We start from the raw sequence: 18,872 nt of genomic DNA, 5'->3' as shown, positions 1-18,872 counted from the left end.
AGCTTTCAATTTGCTCACTCTATAATCGATTGATTATCACTGTTGGGGTCTTACTGCTGGCGCCCGACCTGTTCAAACGAAACCAAAGAGGCTGACCAGCGGCTACTTAGAGAGAGAGGCCACACACTAGAGTCCATGTGTCGGGAGCAGGAAAAGGACTGGTCAAAAGTAAGGACCAAAGTGGTTCCGAGGAGTCGGGAGCGAGTAGGGAAATACTCCGATGGGACGGCTATTTGCTCCGTCAACTGCTATAAATATACAGCCACACCACAAACTCAGGTACGAAAATATGTGATCTGTTAAGCTCAGACTACTTACTGATTGGGCGTCGAGTGGCTTACCTCATCGCAGGTACCCCAAGAATCGTTCTAAGTAAAGCCGACCGACCTCTCAGGTCATCTTCCGTGCCTTGGCATATTTTTGCATCAACCATCACTAATCAATTGAAGCAATTTGAGCTTAAGAGAATCATTTTCCAAAATTAAAATGTGTTTTTTGAAATTTTTAGATACCAAATAAACACCAGCCTCGAGCCAACATGAGCTTAGTCTAATAGTAATCAGGTTTAAATTCTATTTTTATAGATATGCTATTATGTTTTCACTTTTGGTTCATTTAAATGTTTGTAGTTTCAACTTGGCTTAATTTAGCTTTTCTAATTTCAAAATGTTTGTTTTTTTCTTCTAGGGATCATTTTAGTCCCTATTTTCAAAGTCATAAAATAACTTCTACACATAGCGAAAACCTTTAACAAAAAGTAAATGTTAGATTCTAAAAAAAACAAAAACAAAAAGTAATATTATTGAATGTAATTTCGTGTTAGAATTGTGATTAAAAAAATAAGATTAAAAATAAAATTAAGGAATCAAAATAGTCACTTTTAAATACTATTTTGAAAGCACTTAGAGTGGTGAACAAGTACTATGACTGAAATGAACTAAAGTTGAAAGTACAATAACTAAAAAATAGTATTTTAACTATATATGTTTTAGTCTTTTGATTTGAGAGTTTTTTTTTCAAATTAGCCATTATTGTTTAAAAAGTTTGTCCATGTATTTTTGTCGTTGGTATATGCTAAAATTAGTAAATGATAAACTTGTATAGTATAATACTTAATAAATTTGTGAAAATTCAAGCAAGGAAAAAGGTTGTTTACATGAGAAATGAAAATTTATGATTACACCTTTAATTTTAGAATGAAGTTTTCATTTTTTTATTCTCATGTGAGAATCTTCTTTCTCATTTACGTTTGTATTGATTTATTAAGTACTGTATCATGTAAGTTTATAATCTAATATTAGACTATATTAAAGGTTGTTAAAATATAAGGGACTAAATTACAAATTTTCAAATTATAGAGACTAAACTGAAAAAAAGAAAAAATTGGCTTAGACTAATACATATGTTTCGTTTTTTTTTCTCTCTCATTAAATTATAAATTTCTTATTATAAACTTTCAATAGAGTTTCTAATGGATTTCAAACTTGCATGATTATTTTTGTTTGGTTTTATGTTTAATAGGTTCACATCGTTAACTTCATTAGTTTAATATTTATGTAATCGAATACCTTAAATTATTTGAGATCGTCTCATTATGTAACCACTAATGCGACATTTACTACCATCCCAACTCGATCTCTTACTAAGAGTAAGTTTAATATAGCTTTTAATTTAAGCCTATTTTTTGCACTTATTTTTGTGTTATTGTCTTTGAATGCTATTATAAAAAAACACCATTAGTTGGTTGGGAATAAACATCTTAACCACTTAAGTTATGTTCAGGTTGATTATCTAAAACTACTTAAAAAAAATATAGTAAAATATACTTTTTGTCAAAATAAACAATTTTGGTCCCTTAAGAAATGGTTTTAAATGGCCCATGAATTAATTGACCATTAGTCACTAATGAAAATATGACAGGATGATTATTTGTTGATTGGTCACAAAATATGTTAATTTTATTTTATAATATATATATATATTCTCAAGCCTTTAATTATTGTGGGTCTCGTACTAATTATTGGTCACGAGATTTAATTTCATAAATTATTACCATAATCCCTTAATTATTGTTGTGCGTCCATACTAATTTTCAACACAAATCCCTTAATTCACTCATTCAAAACTTTAATTTACCCTTAAAAAAATTGATTTTCCCTTAATTCGCTGCCAAGGCAAGCACTCGGGTCAGCGGATCCGCTTAAGAAAGCAAATCAAACAAAAATGTCTTCAAGCTCCCTTCGCCAAACAAAGAAAAAGGCTGATAAGAAAAGAAAGACGGAAAAAAAAAAGTAATCAAAGTATAGCCGATCGAGTACCACATAAGGATAAAAAAGGCATCCTCTCAAAGCGAACAATCCAACGACTTCCCCCCTTTTTTTCGCTTTTTCCGGCCCTTTGGCTAGTCCGTTTTCTTTGACTGGCATTGTGCTCAATCTTCAAGACAATTTAAAATCACAAAAACATCTTTTGAAGTCTCAATAAACATATATCCGCATATTCAAAAAATATATTCAAAATCACAGTATATATCCACTTATATATCCGCACATATATATTCAAAATCACTATAGTATATATATGCATATTCGCATATATACAAGTTAAGTTATAAGATATATCCACTTATACATCCGAATATATACATTCAAAATCACTATAGTATATATCCGCATATATATAAGTTGAGTTATAAGATATATCAAAATCAAATCACTATACTATATATCATCACATATAAAATATTTCAAACAAAATCAGAAATTGAAAACGTCGGTTGGAATGCAAACATTTCAATCTGGAGATGAACTATTATGAAGATTGAGAAAAATGGAGGCGGCCGGAGATGAAGGCAGACAAACATCGGTCAGAAACAAAGGCAGGCAGAAACGCCCAGAGAATAAGAACCGGCAAAAATAGGAGTCGGCCGGAGAGGAAGGCAGACAGTCGGAGAAAATGAATGGATGGTCTGAGAAAAGGAACAGACAGTTGGAGGAAGGAAAACCGACGGTCGAAGGAAGAAAATAAAAATGAGGAAGAAAGGGTGGGTTTTGAAAATAGATGAGTTTTTAGGATTTTGAGATTTTTTAATTTTTGAAAGTATTATTAGCATATTTTAATGGATTTGACCTCCCAATTTACCAATTCTAAATTTTAATTATTATTTAACATTGAGATAGATCTTAAGGATATACTAGTAATTTGTGTTATCCATCGGGATTGTTTCATGACAAAAGTGTAAATTCTATACTTTTTCATTCTTTTATGTAACTATGATATCTAAATAGACCATCTATGTACTAATTCCTAAATTTCTTTTTTCTCCATTCATCTAAGTTCTTTTAGGGGTGTTCAAAAAACCCAATAACCCAACGAACCCAACCCAACCTAGGATTAAACATTGGGTTGGGTTGGGTTGGAAAATTCCCAACCCAGCCGAGTCGGGTCCGGGGTTGACCCTCAAAAAAATCGGGTTGACCCGACCTGAAATACTGATTTAAATATAAATAATAATAATAATAATAATAATAATAATTATTATTATTATTATTATTATTAATTGATATTTTTCCTTTTTATGTTCAATCTCAGCTTTAAGATTTAATCTCAACCATCCGTTTTAGGGTTTTACTTTCTCATCTCTCTCCCCTACTTCGAACCTTCTCTATTATCGTCCTCTCCTCCATTGTTACACAACCAAACTTTCTCTCCTCCTTTGTTACCCAACCAAGCTTTCTTCTCTTCTATTATTGTTCATCCATCGTCGTCGCCGCTATACCGTCGTCGCACGTTGCTGTCGCTTGCTGTACCATCGCCGCATGTTGTCGCTGACCGTTGAACCATCGCCGCACGCTGCACCATTTGCTATAATCTCTTCCTCTCCTCCATTTCAGATCTTTTTTTTTTCTTTCTGTTGTTTAGTTTTTGTTTATTTCATGGGTGAAAGTGAAACTAATTTTTGGGTTGTACTGATATTGGAAGAACTTTACTGATTTTGGAAGAACTTGTATTGATTTTGGGTTGGAAGAATATGTACATGATTTTGGGGTTGAAATAATAAATTTAATAAATTAAATTAAAAAAAGAAAAGACAACCCGACAACCCAACCCAACCTGATTTTTTCTGGGTTGGGTTGGGTTGGCCATCTATTTTCAACCCACGGGTTTCCACATATGACCAGCCCGAAAATTCAGGTTGGTCCAAAAAACACCCCTAACTTGATCCAACCCAACCCGTGAATACAAGTTCTTTATTAAAATTATCATTTATTTAAGTTTATTAAGAGTTTGTAAAGGTGGAGGGATAGTATTTAAAAAGAGAGAAAAAATTAGAGAATATTTTGTAAAGATTGAGAGATAGTATTTAGAAAGAGGGATAAAATTAGCGGAATCGAAAGAGAAATTCGTTTGAATGACAAATTTGCTCTTAAAATAATAGTAATAAAAAGATAAATTTAACATGTTGCTCACTAGTATATAAGAAATTTAACGTACTTAAATTATTACAGACTTTATTATGTTTAGAGACTAAATTATTACTAATTTAAAGTATAGAGACTAAATTATTACTTCATTTAAATTAGTATATTTTAACTTTGATTTTTTTTTGTCGAAGCGAGCACAACTCAGTAATAATTAGTATATATATCCAGCTAAGAGGTTATGAGTTCGATCCACATCTACTAAAAAAAAGTCTCTTTTTCTTTTTATTTATTTATTTTTATTTTTTAAAAGTTTATGATTAAAATTAGACAAAGTAATCAAATTCAAGACTGATAAAAAAAAAATAATAAAAAAAAAGGAAAGGGGAAAAAGGGAAAAGGAATGAGCTACGGCATATCGTCGCAGGCTGAAACTCTATAGCCCTCTTGGTTTTGCAATTGGCGGAACGCCGACGAGTCTCCTGCTGAAGGAGGGCAAAGAGCGCAAAAGCCCTAGAATCAGCTGCCAATCCTCACCTGCTGAAGAGCCTCGCTCAAATCTGGGTTCTTAAGATGACAGAGGTGGCGAGCTCAGTGGTGCACGAGGTCCTGGGACCGAGAACTCAGGACGTGGATCAGCCCATCATTGACTACATCATCAATGTCCTTGCCGACGAGGATTTCGAGTTTGGCGAGGATGGGGAAGGAGCTTTCGAGGCCCTTGGTGAGCTTCTCGTTGGTGCCGGCTGCGTTAGCGACTTCGCCGAGTGCCGCACGGTTAGTTGAACAGTGGTTCGATTGATTACTCTAAAAATGTAGGAAGAGTGTTCATGTTTATATATCGTGTCTCTACTCGGGGTTTATGAATTTGTAGTGCCTGTATTGAGGTTCTGATGTCGTCCAGTGATTGGTTTGTTTGTAGAATGAAGGAAAAGTGAGATGAAGACAGTAAAGGTTACAATGAATTTTGCATTATGTAGTCAAATAGAACTTGTATAAACAGGGTTAATTTAAATTTCACATTAGCCATCTGCTTTGAGATGATACTTCCATGGAGCACTGGTTACTTTGATCGTTACTATGTTGGTAACTTGATACGATTGTTTCTTTTGAAAATGTATTGTTCTGATACCTGGGAATTATGTAGGTTTGTATTAAAATTTCTGAGAAGTTTGGAAAGCATGGAATGGTCAAAACTAAACCGACTATGCGCAGTCTTGTGACACCCTTGAGAATGAATGAAGGAATGGATGAAGTGGAGGTTCCAAAGAAGAAGCCTGAAGTTACTGATGGTCCTGTACTGACCGAGCGCGACCGAGCAAAACTAGAGAGGAGAAAGAGGAAGGAGGAGCGTCAAAGAGAGGTGAAGATTTCCACTGATGTTTTACAGCTGCCTTTGTCAAATACGGTCATTTCTGTTCAGAAATATTTGCTAGCCATGAGCAGCGGTGGCTGATATATTCATAATACTGGCACACCAGAAAATTAAAAAGAAAAAGGGGCATAGCCGGACCTTTTCACTATGAATAAACTTTGTAAATGGCTCAATAGGTTTATTTATGAACTAGCTTAAAATGCTCAATAGGTTTATTTATGAACTAGCTTAAAATGCTTTTCTTTAATCATCAGGCGCAATACCAAATGCATTTAGTTGAAATGGAGGCAGCCAGAGCAGGAATGCCTGTAGTATGTGTAAATCACGACAGTGGCTCTGGACCTGCAGTCAAGGATATTCATATGGAGAATTTCAATATCTCTGTTGGTGGTCGTGATCTCATTGTGGATGGTACAGTTACACTGTCATTTGGAAGGCATTATGGTGAGTTTATTTTTTCTTTTTCACTCTTTGCGCAATTGGATTTTTTTAGAAGGTAGAAAATTTACTGGTGAAAAATCTCAACATGATATCCAACCATGTCAATATGACGTTAACATGGTTGGATATCATGTTAAAAAAAGATCTTAACACGATAATTTATGATAAATATAAACATGCAAAAAACCAAGCTGCACCAAAATCAGAAATATTGGTTTTTTAAAAACATAAACTGAGGAAACTGATGGTTTTTAAAAACCAGATCAAAGAGACTGGTTCAACTCGGTTCAGTTTGATTTCTCAGTTTCCTGCACGTCCTTAATTCGGAGGATGAGCCCTTTTATTAGGTAGCAATTTTTCTCAAACCCAAGCCCAATGAGATTCCATGATAGGAAAATCATTTAAAGACCTTGTGACCCCTACCATATTTGCTGCAATCAACTTTGTCATAGTTGACAATTGATTGCAACTCGAGACTCTCCCTAATGCCTTATTGTGCTTAACAAAAGTTCGAAAGTGTGTCCTACAAGTGTCAAACTCATAAATAATTCGTTCAGCTAGTGTGGGGAATGTGTCCTTTGGGCTTAACAAGTATTGGAGTGTTTGGGTGCCCAACACGTGTCGAACATGGTCAGATTAGTAAAACTTGAGTGCTCATGCTTTCTAGAGTGTCTAGAGGGGCAGTCACTTTGTGGCATCAGATGAAGAACATCCTTGTAGGAAATGCTATTAGAATAGAATTAGGAATATTATTAGGGTATTAGGGGTATACTAGTAATTAGTTAAGGAAGTTGTTAGAGCCAGAGGGATTTGTTATAAATAGAGTGAGTGAGAAATGGTTGAGGTATGCATTGATTTAGTTGGTTTAGCTTGAGTAAGAATACTCAAGAAAGGGGAGGGTCCAAGTGCCTTGAATTACTTGGGGATAATTGTAGTTCTTTTGTATTTTATATTTCAATATATTTCTAGTTGTTTAGGATCTATCACATCCATAATGTTGAGGAGTGTATTGCGATCAATGTCAAGGACTCAAGGGCTTCTTACTATGGGGACTCCAAAGGGGACCATCATAAAAAATATAGGGTAGGAAACAAACCATAAGGAGAGGGGACTCCAAAGGGGACCATCATAAAAAATATAGGGTAGGAAACAAACCATAAGGAGAGGGGAGTCAGATATTAGATTGAGAAAGGAGGTCCATCCTTTCTTGTCTCCTCTAGAGTGAACCGAAACTTGAATCCTTTACCCCGATTGGTATCCAGCATTGTGGTTGTGGCGATAAACCCTTTTTTTCTTTATATCTTTTCCACCCAAAAGATGTAAATGTAATTGTCACTCTTAGACTCTTTGAAGATTTTGTGGTTGAGGGGAGGATTTATATTGTAGCAGTCAAGCAAGCGAGCGAAGTCCAATGTATGAAAAATGAGAAAGAGTTGTCTACGATTGTGGTTATCCTGGCTTTACTACCAGTTTTCTGCAATCTATGTCCATGGTAAAGGATTTCTTTTCAACAGTAATAGACCAACACTGGCCCTTACATCCCCTCAAAGGGAGGGGAGGGATAATTTAAATGGAGAGAAGGGATGGGGAGACATATAGGGGAGGTTTCTGTCGAGGAAGAGATGAATGACAATGTTGAGTGTGGGGATAAGAGGCAAAGGAGAGCATTGTAAGAGAAGGGACAAAATGTTAAATTATCTAATAGAGAAAGATGAAAATCGTGTATTTGGAATTGTGCTGCGAGGGCTCTTTAGTGGTACTTATGGCGGGAAAGGAATCATTGTATTTTTAAAGATAAGACCTCTACTTTTGAATTTTTGTGTAGAAGTGTACAGCAGCTTCATGTGGTGTCTCAACTATACTAACTTCATGTGGTGTCTCAACTATACTAAATTCTTTTGTAACTGCAATCTCTCCATGTTTTTGAACAATTGGAAAGCTTTTGTATGGGTCTTTTGGGTGGGGTTCCCTCCTCCCCAGCCCTTAGTTTGTCTTTTTTCTTCATTTTTTAAATACGAAGTTTCTTATCCCCCCCCCACAAAAAAAAAAAAGTAAGAAAGATGAGCAATTTTTTTTTTTTTTTTTTTTTGATAATAAACAAAGAGAATTCATTCATCAAGACGTGGAGCCCAAAGAAAAGGCATACAACCTAGAGGCAGAGGGTCGAGGAGACCCCTCCAAAGAACCTATACAATCAAAGTATTCCAACTCTGGAGAGTCAAAAGAAAACCGTAGTTACCAAAAACCTTCTTGTGGATCGAAGCCCACCAAGAAGCAGTGTGTTTAATATTCTCACAAAAAACCTCTAGAGAAGCCTCTTTCTCTTCAAAAAGTCTGTAGTTCCGTTCCTTCCAAAGTAGCCAAAGGAGAGCTCTAGCGCCACAATTCCATAGAATGTAAGACTTTCCTTTGAGCAGCAAACCACCAAAAACTTCCTCAATGAAGTCATCTATCTTCTTAGGGAAACAGAAAGATGAGCATATAAACATTATGTGCACGTATACACTGAAACATTCTTAATTAGTAACTATATTGGAGGATATTATTTGTAGTTTGCAATACATTGCCTCCGTGTGCAGGTCTTATTGGAAGAAATGGTACGGGGAAGACAACTTTTCTTAGGTACATGGCTATGCATGCCATTGATGGCATTCCTAAGAACTGCCAGATATTACATGTAGAGCAGGAAGTTGTTGGTGATGATACTTCAGCGTTGCAGTGTGTTTTAAACTCGGATATTGAGAGGACCCAACTTTTGCGAGAGGAAGCGCATCTTCTAGCCCAACAGGTTAGATAAATATCCCTTTGAATAGGAGTTTTTCTATTTTTGCTTAGCCTTACTGTGTTATTCCCTTGTGTGGTTCCATCCATATGCAACATGCTGATCTAATTGAGTTCTATTGTTTGAAGAGAGAATTTGAGTCTGAGGATGGAAAAAGCAATGCAGCTACTGACAAAGATGGCATTGCGCAAAGGCTTGAAGAGATATACAAAAGACTTGAGTTTATTGATGCTTATTCAGCAGAGGCACGTGCTGCTTCCATTCTTGCGGTGAGTTCAAGACATTTGCCTTTGTGGATTTAAGTTCTGTTATTATTGTGTGTAGCATTTTTTATATACAAAAGGCCCCAAGGGCAATTACGAGAACGCCTTCCAATTAGTGATAAGGTCGTTTAGAGAGTAGCTATTGAAGGATGGATAGAAACATTTACACCAATCAAGAGCTAAAACGGTAACTCTATAAAAAAAAGAATCAAAAGGGAGGGATTTGTGTGTAGCATTTTATAATATTCCATCAACTTCCCATGCATAATTGCCGCTTTTTAGATTGCTTATTTAGCCATGATCCATATTCCATGGTATGCCTTTTTCATAGAATTCTGCATTAATTGGACCTCTTCTCCTCCTTGGTTGAGTGCATAGATCAGCTCTTGTGCAGCATCTGTTTTAAATCCAAAGAAAAGGTTTTGCGCACCAATGCGATTATAGGCTACTATTTCGGAGATTTGATTGAAATGAAACTGAAGGGTTTTCAACAATAGTTGCAGAGATTGGGTTATGTCTGGCCTCTTTCTAGGTTCCATGCTTCTTCTTGGTGCTCCCTATCCAACTTGGCCTGTGACTATAGCCCTTCTGTAATTAATTCTAATTGAAGCAGTTGTTCTAAGCTTGGCCTATGGGCTTTTTTTGTTTAAAGTTTCCCTCGCGTCGGTGGTTACCATATAAAACTTGAATTTCGTGTCTTCCTAATTCTTTTGCCTTCCATGTTCCAGTTATATATTGCCTTCCTGTCTTTGACTTAGTTGCTTCCTTGTACTCTGCGTGAAAAATGTATATGTCAATCTGCCCATTGAAATTCACTGTAGAAAATAATATCATGGATTCTGATATACTGTTTGTAAAAAGAGAATAAAGTTAATATAAATGTTATTAACCTATTTATCATAATTGATGCTTCTATTGAAATTTTTTCAGGGCTTGAGTTTCTCCTCAGAAATGCAGCGGAAGGCAACAAAAACCTTTTCAGGAGGTTGGAGAATGCGTATTGCTCTTGCACGTGCATTGTTCATAGAGCCTGATTTGTTACTACTTGATGAACCAACAGTATGTGGTGCAAATTTTTTATGTGGATTCCCCCCCTATAATTTGTATCTTTTATGTGGCCTCTGTCTAATGTTTTAATCATTTTATCATCTTTTCCTTTCACAGAACCATCTTGATCTTCATGCTGTTCTCTGGTTGGAATCCTACCTTGTGAAATGGCCTAAAACATTCATCGTTGTTTCTCATGCTAGAGAATTTCTGAACACGGTAAAGTTATTTATTTACTTTGTTTCTTGCTTTAGACCTCTTCCTAAATACTACTTTGTGTGATTTCAACATTACCTCTTTCAGTTAACCAACTAACGTTTTCTCAGGTAGTCACTGATATCCTTCATCTTCAAGGGCAAAAATTAACAACCTACAAAGGTAACTATGATACGTTTGAGAGGACAAGAGAAGAACAACTTAAGAACCAACAAAAAGCATTTGAGGCAAATGAACGTACACGATCCCATATGCAGGTTGTACCCAGACAATTGACAGCTACATTAATTATCATGATTATGTGTTTAAGTATCTGCTTATTTTCACTATACCACATCATGCTGCATATGAACGAACTTCTTGCTCACCACTTATAAGTTAGAAGTCTGGCTTGGATGCTATTATGCTGGTCTTCATAAGCGAGACTTGCCTTGCTTTGCTTGATAGTGTTTTCATCTGTGGGCCCATATTTTGTTCATTGCACTTGCTCACCTCTTGAACTTTTCAATATGATTTTCGTGATCTGGCTATTTTTTTTGCTAGATGTGTTAGATATTTAAATGTTTCATGTATGTCTGCTCTATTTCGTGAGCAAAATAGAGGCTGTTAGAATTAAATGAACAACGTTGCTATAATGCTTCATTTACTTGGGTCTATCTGCTAATGTACTTGCTTTTTCCAATTCCACTTATTCTTCACCTTGTCAGCTTGACTTGACATTGTTTTCAAAGACTAGGGCATGGTACCTTGGGTGACGATCTTCCAGAAATGTTATGTGAATTATGAACTTTTCTTGACATTATTTACTCTCTGTTGTGACCTTCTTACTAAATAAAATTAATTTTTTCCTTATTTGCAAGATGTTCTGTCTCTTTGCTTTGCTGGTTGTTTTTAGAATGATATTGATCTTTTCTAATTCCTGGATGTATTTTTCACACTGCAGTCGTTTATTGATAAGTTCCGATACAATGCAAAGAGGGCCTCTCTTGTTCAATCAAGGATCAAGGTACTGCAGTTGTATTTGAAAGGTTTAATGTGAGGTCAACTGCTTTGATATTTAGGTTCTTGATCTATGAAATTGAATTATTATGCATTGAGTAATATCAATATAGTTTAGCATTTCAAACTTTTGAGGTGTTCTAATGGTATACTGAAGTCGATTATGATTCAACATCTTATGAGTCACGCTCTAAAGCCTCAAACACTAATCTCTCTCAGGCTCTGGAGCGAATTGGTCATGTGGATGAAGTTATAAACGATCCCGAGTATGTACTAATTTCTTTTAGTGATCAACTTACCAGAGCATCAAATACCATTTTCTTTATTCTGGTCCTAATCATAATGTAACTGACTTTTTGGATTCCAGCTACAAATTTGAGTTCCCAACTCCAGACGACAGGCCAGGTCCACCAATAATAAGTTTCAGGTCAGACAGTTGCTGCATAATATTGACCTTTTACGTTTTATTTGTTAAGTGGTGGCATTGTTTAACTATAGTCTTTTATTATTCTTGTTTAATTAGCACCAACTCTAAAGCTATAAGCAATTAGGTTTTGATTATTTCTGGATGGTCCTTATGTGTTGGCTTCAGCTTTACTCTGAGTCCAGCACAAGAACACGTTATGGAAGCCCCATGTGCTTAAATGGAAAACGAAACCACACCTCAATGCTAAAAGCCTAAGCAATTCGGTTATCATTAGAGAGTTGCCTAGAGTGTTTGAAATTCTTAACAATCATGTTATTTTTCCTTTAACAATTGATAGTTGAACTAGAAAATTTTAAAAAATGTGATTGCATTAATTGTTGGAGTTACTTTTTTTAGACACAATCCTTGAAATGCGATTGAACATATTCCCCCTCCTGTATCTCATTTGTTCAAAAGATTTTAGAAGAGGATATCAATAAGGGGCGGTTTGTTTGTTGGAGTTTTGAGTACCCAACATTACTAGATGTTGGGAACTTTGATGTTCAACATTTTATTATTATTATTATTTTTTAATATTTGTGAGTATTCGGGTCAGCTTAGTGCATCTCGATTCATTTAACGAGATTAATTTAACGGAACAACTGCATGACCCTACTACATTTGATTGCCACAGAAACTGTAAGATATTAAATCTTAGGTAAGTGGTCACTACATGATTTGAATTCATTCTCTCTAAGTCACTTATTTTCTCATTGGCTTCATTGACCACTAGGCTAACCCACTACGTTCAACATCTTTGAATAACTATGTTTATTTTGTAAGTTTTAATGAGGATGCTTGGGAATAACTGTATAGATGTTTGTTTTGTAGTATTTGTGCATTGGAAGCATTTAAATCACATGTAATTTTAATAATATCCTTGTTTTTTATAAGAAAAATACCTTTATTATACTCCGTAAGTTTATTTTAGTTTATATGCCTAATTGATTCATATTAATTGAATATTTTATTTATAAGTTTGGGGGAGGGTTGTAAGACGTACTTTTGGGAGGATACTTGGATAGGAGATAAACCTTTGTGTCTTGCGTTCCCTCGGATATACTTTCTGTTTGATAAGAAGCTCCTTTCTGTGGCCGAGGTTTTGAGTCGTGGGGAAGAGGGTTCATCCATTTCATTGGGGCTCACCCATTCTTTGACTGATCGGGAATCGTTAGAGGTTTCCGCGTTACTTGATCTGCTGTCTGGAGTTTCCTTCTCTGTTGGGTGGGAAGATGTGAGGGTGTGGACCCCAATCCCTCGAAAGGTTTTTCTAGTAATTCCTTTTTCCATGTCTTGAACTCCCCGTCGTCCCCGATGACCCCTTGGTTCACCTCTCTTTGGAAGATTAAAATTCCAAAGAAGATTAAGTTGTTTGGGTGGCAAGTCTTGTTTGGAAAAGTCAATACCTTGGATCATATTCAGATGATGTCTTCCTTTTGTTCTGGCCGTAGTGGTGTGTTCTGTGTAGGAATGCTTCAGAAGATCTTGAGCATTTGTTGTGGACCTGTCAGTTCGTGCAGGATTTATGGCTTCGTTTCTTAAGATGTTTTGGGATTGTTTGGGTCCGTTCCAGAGATTTTATGGCGATGATGAAGTGTTGTTATTCCCCCCTTTTCGTGACAAAGGGCGTTTTCTGGCTACTTTTTGGGGTATCTGGCTGGAGAGGAACGATAGATTATTTAGGGGGGTGGAGAAATCTGTGGATTATGTTTGGGACCTTATTAGGTTTAATACTTCTTTATGGGGTTCGATCACTAAAGCGTTTTGTAATTATCAGTTAGGTCTCATCCTTTTGGACTGGAGCCTGTTTCTTTAGGGGCTCCCTTTTGTAGGGCTGTTTTTTTTTGTATGCCCTCCTTGTTTTTGTATCTATTTTTCATTTCTCTCAATGACAGTGTAGTTTCTTTTATATATATAAAAAATTTATTATAAGTTACATATTTTAATTATTTCAATTTTAATGTATAGTAAATAATATATTTTTTATTTAAAATTTAATAAATACATTAATTTTATTTTGGTTCTTAAACTTTTAAATGTTTTTCTATAACTCCTAAACTACCTTACTATTAATTTTTCACTAATTATTTTACATAAATTTGAATCCATTTTAAAACCTAACCAATGGCCTTATATATGTAGCTTTAAGTACTTGTTCCGGTAAACGCCTACTCCTTAGGTAAATAAACACAATACATGCGTATAATAGGTATGTATTAAATGATTTACAAAATATTAATGATATGGACTAAAGTGGCAATCTATTCAAAGTTGAGGGATTAAGATAGATTGTTTGGAACTTCCAAAATAGAATAAGAATGAAATTTTAGGGACCATCTAATCTATGTTCTACAAAAGAGACCAATTTTTTTGTTTCGGGCCAAATATATGTTTTAGTCCCAAATGTTTAAGTGTTTTTTTTAATTTAGTTCCTAATGTTTTGAAAGTTTCAATTTTGTTCCTCATGTATTGTTTTCTCCATTAAGCCCTTAAATAACTAAATATTAGAAGAACAAAGATATATGAATTTAAAAATTGTAACTTTTATGAGTTTGCTAATCATTAGTGTACCGACATTTTAATGGGTTAATTTTCAATAACAAACAATTTTGGGTATAGTAAGTTACTACATACGCAGTCATATAAAGTTAGTACGTTTTTAATTTTATGGGCCAATAGTGTGTCTCTTTTATCAAATTAATACAGGGAGCACTTTTAACTCATTATTTTCACATTAAATTGTCATTTTATCAACTAATTTTGATGTTTGGTGACAATAAGGACTTAATTGAAAAACATTCAATACATTAAGAATAAATTGGAACTTTTAAAGATTAGGAACCAAATGGAAAAAACACTTAAACATTAGAGGCTAAAACTTAGTTTTTTTTTCACCCAATATCTAATGGTATATGAGTGATAGCTATATATATATATATATATATTTTTTTTTTTAATAAGAAACTGAGACGTATTAATCACGAAAGGAAGAAACAGCTTAGGACAAAGGGTGGAGATCAAGGAAGAAACAGTATAGAAGTATGTTGTACTCGATAGCTATAATGTATCAACTAAATTGAATAATTTCTCAATGATATGAGTGCAATATCCGACATTTTTTATTTATGAAATATAGCTTGTGTGTTTTTATGCAGCTTAATGATATGGGATGGTGTAATGTTATTAATTCTTCTAACGTTTCTTGTTCATGACTGCACTGCAGTGATGCATCATTTGGCTATCCAGGTGGACCCATATTGTTTAAGAATCTGAACTTTGGGATTGATCTTGACAGTCGAATAGCAAGTAAGGGAATGAGTAACTGGATTGTTTCACATGTAAAAGGAGCTTTATTCTTTTGAGTTGTTTTGTATGTAAAGCTGTAGAAATTCTGCTTTTGTGTCTTGGATTTCATGTTCCTACTGTTTATATGCCTAGTAAACACTGACTTGTTATTTTTCGTTCTATCATTTACTATTTTCTATATCATAGCTGTACCACTTCTCTTATTTGGACTTCCAACCTTTTGTGCAGTGGTTGGCCCAAATGGCATTGGTAAATCAACCATACTCAAATTAATTGCAGGGGAACTTCAACCGACCTCTGGAACTGTGTTTCGTTCAGCTAAGGTATTTTTACCTAGGGGTTCAGTGTTGGATGCTAATGAAAAATGTAAATTTGATGCTTCTATGTCATATATCAATATTATCCCTGCCCTGGATTTTTATTGCATGATGAGTCCCTGACTCTTCTAGATAAGATCCTACCTTTTGATTGATGTCTACTCAATTTCAGGCTTGAGTATTCTTCTATCAAAAACATTTTTTTTTTATGAAAGAATCTTCTATCAGAAACATCTATAGCCTGAAATGCACGAGGGAGTAAAAATCTTTCATTTTTTGTTTCAAACTTCCAACATAAAATCAGAACCATATGTTCCTTTATTGAAGTTTTTCTACCAAAGTGTGTAGCCTCGATATCCAGAAACTAGCAAGCAATACAATAGAAAAGAGTTTGAGAGCTGTACTTCTCTCTCAAGGAGGCTATCCAAAATGGCAAGCGCCCCCCCCACCGCCTTAAACTCAGATGCCTCAGTTTCTTGGCAGTAGCAGTACCAACGTGAGCCTCAATGTTAATTTTAATAGAATGGAATGGGGTTTTGATATTTTCCCTTAATGTTAGTTGGGAACTAAGATATTTTGTATGTTTTAATGTTTATAACTTTGTACATCTTTTCATATTTGATGTTTAGAAATTATGTGGCTGTTCTTTCCCTCTAAAAGTATAAATTTTTCGTATATTGTTTTTTGTTTACTTATTATATGCACCCCACTCCCACTCTAGCAATGTCTTTTTGACGCCTCTATCTTTTGAGGTTAAAGGTAATATATAGTTTTATCAGAAAAAAAGAAATGAAAAAAATTAAGTTCCATGGAAATGTGTTGACTAACTGATTGTCTACAGGTTCGAATAGCTGTCTTTAGTCAGCACCATGTTGATGGGTTAGACTTGTCTTCAAATCCTCTTCTGTACATGATGCGTTGCTTCCCAGTGAGTTCACTTGTCACATCACATCTATCTTATTTTCTTTTTGTTGTCTTTCTTTTGTACTGTCACGATGTTTAAGTAACATTTTTATCATGAAAGGTTATGATTACGAATTAGTCAAGCTGCAGTTCTACATTCAGTATTGTTTTTAACTTCTTGATGAACTTCGACCTTGTTGATATCCTTCTCTAGATTACAAAAGAAAATTGGTTCATTCTCTGCCACCCTTTAGTCTCTTTGTTGATATTGCTTTAATGCCTGTTGAGAAATAGTTATACTACAAATTTGTTTGGCAAATTTCTTAGTCATAAATTTGCCCGACCTTGTCTGGAGTGCAGAAGTTCGCTGTTGGTGATATTAGACTCGTTTAGTTTGTAATGTAAACTATGCTTGTAAGTGACAGTGAAATAATCTTCAATCTTCATTGATTGATGTAAACCATGCTTGTAATTAATAATGATAATATCATCCTATATTGATGTTTAGATGGATTTACAGAAGTGCATATGCCCAAATACAACCTTTGAGGTCAAGGGTTAAAACTATCAGTCTAACTACTTTCAATATTAAATATCTTCCCCTTGTCATATTATTTGTCATTGGGTGCTTGGAGATTGTCATTTAGTCCTTGAAGTTTTCGTCTCTTCCCCGTTCGAAGATTCGTTTAAGTTTCTTTTGCCGAGTTTCTTGGTCAAGCCTCTGCATTTTCAAAGATCGTTATTTCTTTATTTTGTATTGTTCTTTTGTTTATTCTCTTTTGTATCATTCTTATGGTTTACTTTCACTTCTTTTGGGAGTTTGTATCTTGGAACATTGTATTTCCTTTTCATTATTTCAAAAAGTTCGTATCTTGTTCCAAAAATATCTTCCATATTTTCTCCGACTCACGTCAAATATTGTAAGGTCAGGTGGGGTATACTAACATTGGTTGAGATACCATAAATTTGACCTGAACACCTACGGTCATCAAAAGAATCCAAGGCTTAGAATGGAGAACGACTCTGCTAGAGAGACATTGAAACACATTTTTATGTTTGATTCCTCTATTGCTGCAAGGGAAAAGATCAAACGGATCCATTCACCATATCTTCTTGCAGGGCGTGCCAGAACAGAAGCTCCGAGCTCACTTGGGTTCATTTGGTGTAACTGGAAATCTTGCACTTCAGCCGATGTACACGCTCTCCGGTATCTTTCCTTCACGATGTCATGTAGTGCATTCTAGTCTGAAAGTTTCTGCTGCTAGGAACTAAAAATTACAAGTAGAAGCCAAAAGTTATTCTTGGTCATTAAAGCAAGTCAAAATTATCTGAGAAATTATAGCTGAACTCTATAATCTAGATGCCATGTGGAATTTTTACGTATCATAAAAATTTATGTAGGTGGTCAGAAAAGCAGAGTTGCCTTTTCCAAGATTACATTCAAGAAGCCACACATAATATTGCTTGACGAGCCATCCAATCATCTGGTTACTTCTTGTTCTCTTTTCTTTTTCTTTGCCATTTAGATTGTTGATAAATCAATTATACAAAGAGATTGCATCTGGAGAGAGATATATATATTTAACCATTGTTGGTTAAATGTTGTAAAAAATGTAGGATCTGGACGCGGTGGAGGCTCTGATTCAGGGCCTTGTTTTGTTCCAAGGAGGCATTCTCATGGTATACTCCCGCCCCCCCCCCCCCCCCCCCCCCCCCCCCCCCCCCCCCCAAGTTCAGTTCATTTCAGTCGATCTAAGTTATCTAGCCACAAAACTCAACATGGGGACTTTAACATCGTGTCTCTACATTGACTTCTTTATATCGACATCTCTGCTTACAGGTTAGTCACGACGAGCATCTGATATCAGGAAGCGTTGAGGAGCTGTGGGCGGTGTCAGAAGGTAAAGTAAATCCCTTCCGTGGCACATTCCAAGATTACAAGAAGATATTGCAGTCCTCGTAGAGAAACTCAGCGATTGGTATAAAATGAATTTGGTTCCTTCTGGTTGTGAGATAATATTAATATATGAGATGATCTGTGCGCTTGATGAGTTTCAACAGTTCTGCAGTTTTATATATGAATATACATGCGGGCATCAAAATTGCCTGGAAAAATGCCATTTTGAAAGTGTAGCACAGCTTTACAAACTTTTACAATTTAATATATTCTTTTTCTGACTTGCCAACTCGAGCATAGCTCAACTGGTTAAGACATATATCATTGATTGAAAAGTCTAAGGTTCAAATTTTCATCCCAAATATTCTCTTCCATTTTCACTTTATGATAAAAAGATTTTTGGTATTGGATATTTGATGAGAAGTTACATATTTCTGTT

The 18,872-nt window shown here is 35.1% G+C and overlaps 1 protein-coding gene across 2 annotated transcripts; it reads left to right on the top strand.

Moving 5' to 3' along the window:
* Window positions 1-4,812: 4,812 nt before the first annotated feature.
* On the top strand, window positions 4,813-18,722 carry ABCF3 (general control non-repressible 3). 2 transcript variants are annotated; one of them, XM_088125475.1, is made up of 18 exons: window positions 4,814-5,198; window positions 5,569-5,784; window positions 6,051-6,240; window positions 8,817-9,025; window positions 9,148-9,288; window positions 10,213-10,341; window positions 10,447-10,548; window positions 10,656-10,802; window positions 11,489-11,551; window positions 11,764-11,810; window positions 11,912-11,971; window positions 15,234-15,316; window positions 15,545-15,639; window positions 16,475-16,561; window positions 17,656-17,743; window positions 17,938-18,023; window positions 18,154-18,216; window positions 18,377-18,722. In XM_088125475.1, the coding sequence occupies exons 1-18, from the start codon at window positions 4,995-4,997 to the stop codon at window positions 18,497-18,499; spliced, it is 2,133 nt and encodes a 710-aa protein (XP_087981601.1). In that variant the 5' UTR covers window positions 4,814-4,994; the 3' UTR covers window positions 18,500-18,722. The 2 variants fall into 2 exon arrangements, with proteins under 2 accessions (XP_087981602.1, XP_087981601.1); XM_088125476.1 differs by lacking the exons at window positions 16,475-16,561; window positions 17,656-17,743; window positions 17,938-18,023; window positions 18,154-18,216; window positions 18,377-18,722 and adding an exon at window positions 15,975-16,427 and having other exon boundaries at window positions 4,813-5,198.
* Window positions 18,723-18,872: the final 150 nt, after the last annotated feature.

Source organism: Momordica charantia (genome assembly GCF_013281855.1).
Source record: "Momordica charantia cultivar OHB3-1 chromosome 6 unlocalized genomic scaffold, Mcharantia_2.0 BLBB01000006.1, whole genome shotgun sequence".
In the NCBI taxonomy this organism is placed as follows: domain Eukaryota; kingdom Viridiplantae; phylum Streptophyta; class Magnoliopsida; order Cucurbitales; family Cucurbitaceae; genus Momordica; species Momordica charantia.
Note: the sequence above shows the minus strand (reverse complement) of the source record. Positions and strands in the feature narration are given on the sequence as shown.

Bases quoted from the DNA above. Each gene is read 5' to 3' on its own strand.
- ABCF3 (XM_088125475.1), top strand. From the start codon at position 4,995: ATGACAGAGGTGGCGAGCTCAGTGGTGCACGAGGTCCTGGGACCGAGA. The intron at 10,342-10,446 runs GTATGTGGTGCA...TTCCTTTCACAG, and splicing joins TACTACTTGATGAACCAACA to AACCATCTTGATCTTCATGC. The intron at 11,552-11,763 runs GTACTGCAGTTG...AATCTCTCTCAG, and splicing joins TTGTTCAATCAAGGATCAAG to GCTCTGGAGCGAATTGGTCA.